Source organism: Saimiri boliviensis, chromosome 3 (assembly GCF_048565385.1).
Source record: "Saimiri boliviensis isolate mSaiBol1 chromosome 3, mSaiBol1.pri, whole genome shotgun sequence".
Classification (NCBI taxonomy): domain Eukaryota; kingdom Metazoa; phylum Chordata; class Mammalia; order Primates; family Cebidae; genus Saimiri; species Saimiri boliviensis.
Window position 1 is genome coordinate 36,335,374 of NC_133451.1, and position 12,943 is coordinate 36,348,316.

The 12,943-nt window shown below is 43.7% G+C and overlaps 1 protein-coding gene across 1 annotated transcript in view; it reads right to left on the reverse strand.

Moving 5' to 3' along the window:
* Positions 1-12,943, reverse strand: part of RELL1 (RELT like 1) — a 72,212-nt gene that overhangs the window by 27,829 nt on the left and 31,440 nt on the right. Inside the window, exons 2-3 of the mRNA XM_003927507.4 lie at positions 8,237-8,461; positions 5,959-6,030 (exon numbers count right to left, since the gene is read on the reverse strand). Of these exons, the coding sequence (XP_003927556.1) occupies positions 5,959-6,030; positions 8,237-8,461 (297 nt within the window). The remainder of the gene's footprint in view (positions 1-5,958; positions 6,031-8,236; positions 8,462-12,943) is intronic.

Genomic DNA, 12,943 nt, shown 5'->3' on the forward strand with positions numbered 1-12,943 from the left:
CTTGGTTTGCTGAGTGAGCCTCTAGGAATAGACTTATGTTTCTATGTAAATATCATTCACACCCACCCTGTGGCATGTGGGACACACATATACACATGCATGAGTGTGCAGGTACACACACACACATACACACAGGCATCCCTGTCTCTAAGCTAACCTCCAGGGAGTCGAATTCAGTAATCTGTCTTTTGGGAACATTTGGTTGCCAGTGACGAGAAGACTTTCTAATATAACACCACCGTTAGGACTGAAACACATGCCTTAATTTGCTTATAAGTTACCATCAAAGAACAATACTCTGAGTTCTGTTGAAGGTATAGCTCCTCGTATATTACTCACAGCGCCACTAAGCCACAGGTGGTTTTCTCCACACTAGCCAGCATTCTGTCAACTACATTTCCTTTCAGGGCTTTCCCCAAAATAGGAGGAGCCAGGCACTCGGCAAGGAAATTCCCTCCAGAAAAGGGAAGATGTTCCAATGGGCGGTATTTTCCAGAAAAGACCTCTCTGTTTTCCCCTGAATCCCTGCTTGATAATATGCATGAAACAGTCAAAATCAGGCAAGAAAAATGTCTGACTGTCTCTCCCACCACTGTTCTCTTCAAAGTCTTCCTCACACCTAAAGGCTTATTTCCCAAGCAAAAACTAACATGGCCATCACCAAAATGTAAGTGCCGGGGATGTGCCAGTCACCGCCTGAAAGCTTTACAGATCTTACCGGTTGGACTCTTCTGACGACCTTCACAGTAGGTAGAATTATCACCCTCACTTTACAAATATGCAGGCTGAGACCCAAAGATCATAACTGACTGACCAGAGTCACACGGCTAGAGAGTGACAGGCTTGGACACAAATCCTGGTCTGTCTGACTCCAAGGTAGGTGCTTTTAACCCTGACACCCTCCTTCCTACCTTTCAGTGTCCAAGTCCCCACCCAAAGGAACACAGGTTGAATAATGGGTCACAGCGTGTTTGCATAATCACCAGAGGAAGTTTCAGAATCCACTAAGCACTCACAGTCATTTATAAAGGACTCTTTTCTGCCAAAATATAAATTGAGCCTGAAGGCAAAAACTTTGCAAAGGGATCTCTTGCCTAGGGATCAGGAATACTAATCACTAATCAGAAGCATCTAAGGAATATCTGTAGCATTCCCTACAATTCTTACTAAGCAGCCAGTTTAAAAGCCTAGCAGAGAAACTCAGCTGCACACTCCCAGATGCTTTCCAAACATCCATACAATGCAAGAAAACTCCAATGACTACCCAGACATGATTCCATTCGGCTCTATTTAGAAAGATGAATTAAACGCTAGCACTGTGGTACATCCAACCCCTGGGATTAGGAAAACAGTCAGTGTGCTGGTGTGGTATAACATGAAATAGATTTGGTCATTGTCCTGGGTTCCTGTCACAGAGTTCCTAAAGGCCTTGGAAGTTCCTGACAGGAGTGTCTTTTGTTATTCATAAGGAATACCTTTAGATCACACCTGAGTTTACACTAATGTGGTGACCCTGGATGGGGCCCCTAGACAGTCTCAGGGTGGGGCGAGTCATCATGAAGACCAAGCGATTAGAGGGTTGGAACCTACCCAGGGACCTTGGGAAAGTCAGAGCATGGGAGGACAGGGCAGGGTTCTGGGACTGGAAATTAAACTCTACAAAAAACTCTTGAACAACAAGATTTGATGAGCTTCCATGTGGCTGAACACAGGCGGGTGCCAGGAGGGGTAGGGCACCCAGAGAGGGCTCTGCACCCCACCCCCAGTGCTATCCATCTTTTCTGTTTATGAGCTGCATCCTCTATTACAAACCAGCACATGTAATAAAGTGTTTCCGTGGCCGGGCGCAGTGGCTCATGCCTGTAATCCCAGCCCTTTGGGAGGCTGAGGTAGGCAGATCTCCATAGGTCAGGAGTTCTAGACAAGCCTGACCAACATGGTGAAACCCTATCTCTATTAAAAATACAGAAATTAGCCAAGCGTGGTGTCGGGCACACGTAATCCCAGCTACTCCAGAGGCTGGGGCAGGAGAATTGCTCGAACCTGGGAGGCAGAGGTTGCAGTGCGCCGAGATTGTGCCACTGCACTCCAGCCTGGGCGATAGAGCGAGACGCTATCTTAAAATAAATAAATAGACAAAAAATAAGGTGTTTCCCTGAGTTCTTCTGTAAGCCATTCTTGGAAATTATCGAACCGGAGAGGGGGATTATGGATCCCTCCTCCCAGCCATTTACAGATGATAGGTCAAAAGTGCTGGAGCCCCAACTTCCAACTGCCATCCAAAGTAGGAGCAGTCTTTCGGGATCTGACGCTAGCTCTAGGCAGACAGAGTCAGAGCTATATTAAATCGTAGGATACCCAGCTGGTGTTCGAAGATTTGGAGAACTGCAGAGTATGGAAAAAACCCACACATCTGTCAGAAGTGTTGTGTGAGGATGGAGAGAAACAAAGTGTGTTTGCCCAGCAGGTCAGCTGATCATCCTTCGAGAGATATTTATCTAAACTGAAACTGATTTTCAACATTAAAGACATAATGTGTTTAAACTATAAACAAGAATGTCACCATGAGTACAAGTCAAATACCACCCCATTTACCACATTTAAAATGCAAAGCAGAAACCATTCGCATATGACTGCAAATGTTTACAGAGGCATGAATCTAGGAAAAGAAAGCCTAAACACGTGTGGGAAAAGGGTAAAAGACAGATTGTGCTTAATTTTATTCCTTTCTTAATGTAAAGGAAAAGTTATGGCATGCTTATCACTTTTAAAAATAGAAAGTGTAATTAATTCCAACTTACCAAAGACAGAAAATATCAACAGGGAAGTCCAAATTGGTACTAAGTTCAAAGTCATGTTAATAACTGAGACAAAAATATTTTTTAAATGCATTTGGTCCACAAAATAAGAGGATTTCGGTCTCCAAGCCAAACTCAAACATGCTAGCTTATAAACTGGTAAGAGATCAAGACTGTATCTTATCACCAGGCTGTGGTTTGGGTGCAGGCTAGAAGCTGAAGAGGACACAGCTGGAAAGGACATGCGGCAACATTAGGGGGGTCCTGTATCTTGGGGGTCCAGGAAGAGAATCAAGGGCTGCACAAGGGATCGGAGTCACGAGCGGTTTTCACAGGCCTCTGCAGAAACCGCAGGTACGCAGATGAAGACGTGGACAGAAGAGGGGACCTTGGGTTGAGAAGAAGACAGAAGAAAAAGAGAAGTGGGGAGCAGAGGAGAGAGAAGGAAAATGGCACCTCAGGTATTGACTGCTTGGTGGTACCTACTGGTACTAAGCATAGTAAAACACAAAGGTTACTTTCCAAAAGGAAAGTGACATTGTTTAAAAAGGAAAAAAAAAAAAAAAAACAGGCCTCTTTGCCCACAAGTGTGGGAAGTGAGGAAATTATATAATATACCTCCTCAAGGACCCCAAACACCTCCTCTGCTGTAATTAAGAGAAGTGCCCACCGCTGGCACCATCCTGCCATACCTGCTTGCGTGACTCTGCACAAGTGTCTTCTCTGAGTCTCTGTTTCCTAATCTATAAAATGGGGTGACAACAGGGCCTATGTTATCTGGTACTTTTATTTTATTTTATTATTTTTTTAAGACAGAGTCTCACTCTGTCGCCAGGCTGGAGTGCAGTGGCAGTGCAATCTCGGCTCACTGCAGCCTCCGCCTCCCGGGTTCTAGTGATTCTCCTGCCTCGGCCTCCCAAGTTGCTGGGATTACAGGTGCCTGCCACCATACCCGGCTAATTTTTGTATTTTCAGTAGAGACAGGGTTTCACCATGTTGGCCAGGCTGGTCTCAAACTGCTGACCTCAAGTGATATCCTCCCACCTCAGCCTCCCAGAATGCTGAGATCACAGGCATGAGCCACCACACCTGGCCAGTATTTTTAAGAATTTATTGAGTTAATAATACTTAAGGAGTTCTACAAATGACCCCAGCTATATACTGCCCCTTTTGAAAGGCAAACATTTTCCAACCCTCTTTCATGCTACCTAGACGGAGGCAGTACAGCAAGTGGTTAAGAGAACAGACTATGGAACCAGAACACCTGAGTTCCAATTCCAGCTTTGCCACTGCCAGCGGTGCAACAATGGCAACTTAGCTAAGCACAGTGGGAACATGGGAAGTTCCTACTGTAGTTAGCCTGTAACATGGGAAGAAAACACCAGGATCATGGGGTCCCTGGAAAGCCCACAGAACAGGCCCAGCATGTAGCAAACCCTCATGAGTGCTGTGACATCTATACATGAGAACTTCAGCCCCGGCAAGGTTCTCACAGTTTACTTATTTCGACGGATTCGGCTGTCAGTAACCCATTTCATCCATCATCACAAATGAGCAGCTGCTCTAGTTCTCAGAAGCCCAGGTCCCAAAGACCTGTAAGCTCCCCACAGCTATGGAAGACAGTCCGGAAGGTGAAAGGCACAGAGGCAGGAAGTGGGGCATCCACGCCTTACACTGCGCACTGCCAGAATGGGTACATGTTCCATGCCAAGAACATATTCATGCATTGCTTGGGAAAATTAAAAAGCAAAAGAAAATTAATCTTCCATTTAAGATGACAATTTAGAATACATTTCAGGAAGACAAAATATTTAATTCCATAAAAGTTAAACTGTGAAAGTGTTAACACCAGAGAAAGGGTAACATTGAACAAACAGAAGCACAGCAGTAGCTGCCAGTGGTCAGGGCAGTGGGGAACGGCTGCCTAATGTGTCCAGAGCTTCAGTTTGGGATGATGTAATGTTCTGGAACCAGACAGTGGAGATGCATCTACAACACTATAAATGTGCTTAATCCCACTGAACTGTGCACTTTAATAAAATGGTAACAGTACTAAATTGTATGTTCTGTGGGTTTTTTGGGTTTCTTTTGTTTGTTTTGTTTTTGAGATGGAGTCTCACTCTGTTGCCCAGGCTGGAGTGCAGTGGTGCGATGTTGGCTCACTGCAACCTCTGCCTTCCGGGTTCAAGTGATCCTCCTGTCTCAGCCTCCCAAGTAGCTGGGACTATGGGCACCTGCCACCATGCCCAGCTAAGTTTTGTACTTTATTTAAGAGATGGGGTTTCACCGTATTGGACAGGCTGGTCTCAAACTCCTCACCTTGTGATCCGCCCACCTTGGCCTCCCAAAGTGCTGAGATTACAGGCGGGAACCACCAGACCCAGCCTGCTACATGTATTTTACCACAGTGTTTGTAAGCATGCAAAAAAGGAACACACAATATTTGAGTGCTCACTATACTCAGCACTCTATGTGCGCTACGTCCCAATGATGCTGTGAAGTAAATATTATTATTACTTTTTCTTAGACAGAATCTCGCTCTGTTACCCAGGCTGGAGTGCAGCAGGTATGATCACTGCTCATTGCAGCTTTGAAATCCTGAGCTCAGGTGATCCTCCCATCTCAGCCTCCCAGATAGCTGGGAACACAGGTGTGTGCCACCATGCCTGGCTAATTTTTTTGTTTTTTACTTTTTTCAAAGAGATGGGGTCTCACTATGTTGTCCAGGCTGGTCTTGAACTCCTGGCCTCAAGTAATCCTCCCACCTCAGCCTCCCAAAGTGCTAGGATTATAGATGTGAGCCATTGTGCCAGGCTGAGGTAATATTATTATTTCCCTCATTTTACAGGAAGAAACTGTACCTCATGAAATGAGGCAATGTAGTTTCCCCAAATCGCACAAAACCAGTAAACAGTGAGGCCAGGATATGAATATCAGCTGACAGAGCTCCAGGCCTGGGTCTCTGCAACACTTAAGACCAACTGATGCTTAGAAAACTCACTCATCTGAAACCTGCGTGGTTCAATAGAGCTGGAAGCTGAGGTGTTAGAAAGCTTAGGTGAGGTCAAAAAGAGGATCTAGATAAATCTTGACTCTTCGAAGCAGGTTTTTAATAAAGCATAGAAATACTGAATTGTTTTGAACACTAAAATGTTCACACCTTCATTTTTCATGATGTAGTGGACGATTTGCGCGACAGTGTCACTGTTTTCATTCATACTATCATTCAACTCTGAAAGAGAAAAGAAGCGGGGAGAACAGGTTACAACTGGTCACCAGCATCAAGTCAATCAGTCTTAGAACCCAAGACCTCCGTGAACAGTTTCCAGAAGCCTCAGGTGATCACCCATGGTGCTACGAATCTAGGCCTTCTCCCTCCGGCCCTGAACTTCCTAACGCATTACACACCGGACCTCCTTGGCATAACAAGCATAAAGAGAAAGTATCGTAACTGTCCATCTATCTCTTCTCAAGTTCAAATACCCACTCACTTTCCAAGACAATAATCTGAAAATGCATTTGTACCAGTTCCTCATTATTATTTCTCTCTCATCATTCCCTTAAAGCCTTAGGAGAAATGGGAAGAAGAAGAAAGCACATTAAAAAAAAAAAAAAAAATTCTCCTTGGATTTTATTTTAATTACAGACTTACCATATACATTTACAATATTAATTTCCTTTTTTTCTTTCTTTTCTTTTTCTTTTTTTGACACATAGTCTCGCTGTTGCCAAGGTTGGAGTGCAGTGGCATGATCTCGGCTCAATGCAACCTCCACCTTCCAAGTTCAAGCAATTCTCCTGCCTCAGCCTCCTGAGTAGCTGGGATTACAGGCACATGCCACCACACACCAGCTAATTTTTGTATTTTTTTAGTAGAGATGGGGTTTCACCATCTGGTTAGGCTGGTCTTGAACTCCTGATCTTGAGATCTGCTTGCCTCGACCTTCCAAAGTGCTAGGATTACAGGTGTGAGCCACCATACCCAACCAATATTAATTTTTTCGTTTTTTAATTGGATCATAATTCATCCATGTTCATCAGACTCTCCTGTCCTCTGAAATATACTTCCAAATTACCTACATTCAGGGCTTGGTTATTTGTCCACAAACTCAGTTTACTTTGGGGGCTCTGTACCAGGAGTGTACGTGATGGTCCTTGGGAAAAAAAGCAAACCACTCTGAAACCAATCTGCAAAATTGGTTTCAACAAGACAAGGAGAACAAGGGAGAGGTGAAATGCTCCACCTCACTTCCCAGAGAATACACCAAGGTGTGCAATGTCCTACCCCTTTACCTGGAAAATGTCTTCTCCATCCAAAGGTCAGCTTTCGTCCACGTGAACACACATTTTTGGTTAGAGAGCTCAGAAGCTGGCTGCTAAGCCAACCTACAGAGCATCTGGGAAGGCGGAGAGGGGGAGGCTCCACTTTCTGTTGACAAACACTTGGCTTTGGTTTGCTCACAGGCTCATACATGACTCATCATAAAATTGTGTTCCTTCTCAGCCTCAAAGGTCAGTGAGGGTGGGAAAAACCAACAGTCCAGCAAGCTGGCAAGGAGCCAGAAACCTCCCCCCAGCCAGCCCTGCTTTGCCTGAAGGGCAACCTACTTCCATGTCACCTTTCTGCAGAAACTGCCCTTGGAGGGGCTGAAAGGAATCGGGGGAGTCACCTACTACTTCTCAAGGCCCAAGTCAGGAAACACCCCTAAAAGATGATGGGAAACTAACGTGAGTGGAGAGAAGAGGGCTTCGTCTCCCAGGTGTTTCTGAACAGTACCTAATGACTCCATGTTAGGAGGAAAAGATGAAACAGCCTGAGGTTAGTACTAAGGTGCCAGTTCTTGCCATACTTTTTTCTGCACTGTGCACACGATCGTTTACTTAATAAACATAAATTCCAATCACAAATATTTAAGATCGAACACTCTCCCAGCAAAAGTCACACCACAAACATGGTGAGACCTATTTTAATTTTTCCTATACTCTTATTCAACTCTGATTCCATAATAACAGTAAGGATTAATATTTACTGAGTGGCCATATATGCCAAACATCAAGTGCCTCTTTCCTCTAAATGTCACAGAAACTCCATGAGGTGAGGATTATTTTCCTCGTTGAAATTAAAATGTCAAATGAATAAAATTAAATTCATTAAAAATATATTTAAATGAAATTATACATAACAGAGATTCAGGTCTCATGATAACTTTTCTAAGGCCACAGGGCAAGAAAGGGTGCCCTACCTGGCAGGTATTCAGTAATGAAGTCAAAGTTTCAAACTAGGTGTGATTATTGCGAAATCTGCACTTACACGACACCACACCACCTGTTACTAACATGAATCATTCTGCCTCAGAGAGATGGAAAGTATATTATCACTGGTTTCATATTTAAAAATGGTCTCCCCACCCCCAATAAAAGGAGTCCAGGTTACTCACCTATCTTTTCAACCTTTTCTTCTTCGACATCTTGCTCTGCTTCTGTTGTACAACGATAACCTTTCTTCTTAAGCAGGTGGCAAATGAGGACGCCGACGAGACCCATGATAAAGAACACAGGGACAAGCACATACGCAATATATTCTGGGTGTCCATTCCCGGTATTGCTGCTGGGTGACGGGGTCGTCTCTGTTCTGGAGTGCAGTGTGCGGCTGCCTCCATTGTCTACACAAAGAAACAGGCATGCTGCATTAGATGTCTGTCCAGGGCAAGAAAAACCTAATGACTCTCAGGAAATGTTCACAGTAAATCAGGGTCTGCTCCCAAGACCACAGGCCATGCAGACTGGTGGGTCTGGCTGCACAGGCACACAAACGCCCAGGTTTGGGCTCAAACTCTGCCACTCATGAACCGGGTCCTACGCTGCGTCATTTTTTAAAAAAAACCTTTTGAAGCCAGCTTCTTCTTCATTGTGGAATGAATATACAGGGTTGTAGTGAAGTGTCCAGCACAGAATCCACATGTAAACATTACATGGTATTACAGCACAGTTCTTAGTGATTAAGACCACGGCCTCGGGACACTCAAGTTCAATTCCCAGCTCCATCATTTAGCAGCTGTGTGACAATGGGCAAGAACTTAACATCTCGATGCCTTACTTTCTTATGAAATGGGAATACCAGTATTACCTACCCACCCCTTCTAGGACTGTTGTGGAGATAAAATAAATTATTACATGTAAACTAGTATGCAGCAGAGCAAATATTCACCCACATGCCATGCACCATTCTAGGCACTTGTGATGCAAGTGCATCACACTGAGCAAAACAGGCGGAGATTGCTGTCCTCACGCAGCTTACATTCTAGGAGGATTTAGTAAACTAACAGATCTAGAGTACAAAGAGGGAAAAAGTCAGGGGTAGCATCAAGATCTTGGCCTGGGGTGCAAACATAAAAAAATGAAGTGAATGCACTTGTTTATTTGTTCACTAATCCCAATAAACACTGAATGCGTGCCAGGGATGTGACAATACTAAGTGGGAACTGGATAGAGTGATGAATAACGTAACACAGCCCCTGCCATCTTCAGGCTTGTAGGATGGCATCAGAAATAGCCATTAAACAGGTAAACACGGGCAGATCATAACGGATTGTGAGAAATGCAGCGAAAGGAACACACGGGGCACTAGAATAGAAAAGAACAGTAAGGATTTATTTTATGACATCAAGAGGGAAGTTGTGAAGCGGGTATCTTTTGAAGAAAAGGAGAAGTTTGCCTTTAGACATGTCGGAGTATCACGAGTATATACATGAGAGGAAGCTTGATATCTTAGCCTGCGGGGGTGCCACATGGACTCCGGAAAGCAGTGAGCCTGGAGCACACAATTATTCAATGTGGCCAACTCAGATCACAGGAAGAACACACTGGGCTGGGCGCAGTGGCTCACGCCTGTAATCCCAGCACTTTGGGAGACTGAGGTGGGCAGATCACTTGAGGTCAGGCGTTCAAGACCAGCCCGAGCAACATGATGAAACACTGTCTCCACTGAAAATACAAAAATTAGCTGGGCATGGTGGTACACAACTCTAGTCCCAGCTACTTGGGAGGCTGAGGTGAGAGGATCACTTGAGCCTGGGAGGCAGAGGGTGCAGTGAGCCAAGAGTGTACCACTGCACTTCAGCCTGGGTGACAGAGCAAGACCGTCTCAAAAAAAAAATTAATTAATTAATAATTATTTTAAAAATTAACTTTATATATGTTCCTGTCACACAGTAAGCACTATGAATGTGTTGGCTACCATTATTAATATTTAGAACAGGTGTGGTGGCTCAGGGCTGTAATCCCAACACTTTGGGAGGCCAAGGCAGGCACATCACTTGAGGCCCGGGGTCCCAGGAAGAACACACCATGTAGCAAAAGAATCAGCAAAGTGCCATGTCACGGAAACATGAGGAGAAAAGTCCAAAATGAAGTGGGGAGTCAGGTGGATGAAGACTAAAGAACATTGTGGAAATTGAAACAAAGCCTCATTATTTGGAATATCCTGACTCCGAAAGGATAAAATGAGGTTTTCTATATCAAGGGAGGTTCACAAACACTGCTCAAGAAACCCAGAAACTGGAAAGCTAGAGATATTTAAATATAAGCTTTCTCAAGAGAATTCCGGTGAGAAAAGAATCCGTATTGTAATTAAGAGTGGCAGGAGGCAGCCAAATGCGTAGGCAGACAGGGGCGGGTCCCCGGTGAAACCTCGCCCCAGTGCCCAAGAGAGTTTAAAGCCTGAAGGCCAAGCTACAAGCTAAACCTTGGACCAGATGGAGGACTGGTCTTCCCATTTGGTAGGCTTTCCTCACAAACCAGTCAGCACACACTCCGCATTCTGAGTCCACAAAAGGCCCCAGACCCAGCTACCCAGGAAGAACATCAGGTAGGGGAACCTTTCCCCACACCCCACGTTGCCTCTCCACTGAACGCTGTTTTCATCACTCAATAAAATTCTTCTCTGCCCTCCTCACCCTTCAAAGTGTCATGTATCTTCGTTCTTCTTGGGTGCACTACAAGAGCTTGGGAACCACCGGAAGCGGGTACAAGCTGTTAACACAGGGAAGCTGGGACATACCAGGGTAGCCAAGCGAGCCCTGGGCAGGGAGTCGCCAGCATGGAGGTCCCCGGTTTACACAGTGACAGAGAAGAAAACTGCATCATAATGATTATAATGGGGACAAATATCTGGTATGAAATGACCACAGTTCATCACAGCAGCAAACAGTATCAAACAAGCTTTATTCTCAAACCAGAGGCCAGAGGTAGAACAAAGGGCTACCTCTCTTTCACATGGAAATATCCATTATCTTTGAACATGAAAGGAAATGATTGGTTTCTTAGGTTTGTAAGAGGTTGCATTCATTATTTTATCAGACAACCTCCAGAATTTGAAAAAGCCTGTGTTCTCTGATTTCTCCCTGGAGAATCAATATAAAAATTAAATCCCTATTTATATGCAATATACCATCTAAATTAGGGTTTAACCTCATGCCTTATTTTCAGTAAAAACCGAAACATTTATTTAACTCCTTGTATGGTCGTAAATCAGTAAGTTTTCTTTATTGATTCCCTTATATAACACATATTCCATGCAAGAATAGGTGAAGTAAGCAGCATGCTGAGATAGAGGACGTTTACTCAGAATCACTCACTGTCTGTTTCAATCTGGGGGTGATAAATTCTTTTGGGGGAGGAGGACAATGGGAAACAAGAATGAAAGCAGAAGGGCTCAGAATTGGAATCAAACACCTCCCACTGAATCAGGGGATTGAGAAGGTGTCTTCATTGTGAATTTCACATCTGGCAAACCCTTACAAATACTGTGTATCTACAACAGAGCTCTGTGACTTACAGACATGTATCATTCACTTAATTTCATAATTATTGTGACATGGAAAAACCAAAGATTTGAATCTAAATTAGTGAAGCATACGAATTATAGGGAGATGCAATATAGCACTCAGATTAAAAGCTCAGACCTGCCAGAAATAACAGACATGTTATTGTCCACGTACATGTCACCTTAGGCAAGTAATTTTAACTGTTCTGTACTGTTTCCTCTCTGTAAAAAGGGTCAAAATGGATATGACTAATCTGTGATAATTTTAAAAGATGGTCATGTGAAATAAAAATCTAAAGGACCCCAATTTACTATGGCAAAAGGAAAAAATTAAGCTGAAAGCTGAATCACTCAAGAAACTGCCTTTCCTTTTGTTCTTAGGCAGATAGGTACCGATCAAAGGTTAAGTATCTGCATAGGTAGCTACTCTATGCTCCCCTTATCTTAGGTAAAGTGCTGATTTACTGACAGAATTAACTTCCCCTGCCCACTCCTTTTCCCTTGCAACAGGTGGATTCAGTAATGTGACAATCCATTTTAAGTATTGAAACCCTTAAAACCATCTTTGGAAAATGCCATGAATCACGGATTGTTTCTGTGGATTTCAGATCCTTTTCTCTGGGCATGTCGTCAACCTTGGCAAAATAAACTTCCAAACTGATTGAGACCTGTCTCTGATACTTTTTGGTTTACAGCCCCAAAATTATCTGATACTGCTTCTACTGAGGGGTGAAGTCTGTGCCTTCTCGCCTTACATTTACACTCTTCTCTGTCTAACCAACAGAATTTGCTCCAGTGATGCGTTATCACTTTCTAACCTCAGGCAATAAGAAACTGACAACTTCCACTTCCTGTTTCTTGGGGCACTTGCTCTCTGAACTCAGCCACAAGGCTGTGAGGAAGACTAAGCTTCCCTGTGGAGAGAAAAGAGCAGGCATCAACTTGTCAGCCAGCAATAGCCATAAAAAAAGTAGATCCCACAGTCCCAACTGATGCTGCATTGGGCAAAGATGAGGTGTCTCTGATGAAAACTGCGTGAATTGTATGACAGATCCCTAAACAAAAGAAATGAGTGCTGTTTTCAGCCACTAAGCTTTGGGGTTATTTGTTATACAGCAATAGTAACTGGAAGCCTGCTGCATGGTATAATTGCGAAGATTAAACAATATTAATATGTAAAGCATTCAGAAGAGTGTCTACAAAAAGGTGAGCACTGTATTTCAGTCATAATCATAACAGACCTGCATTATTCAGTAAGATAGCCACTAGCCACACGTAGCTATTTAAATTTAAGCCAAATGAATTTAAATAAAGTTAAAAA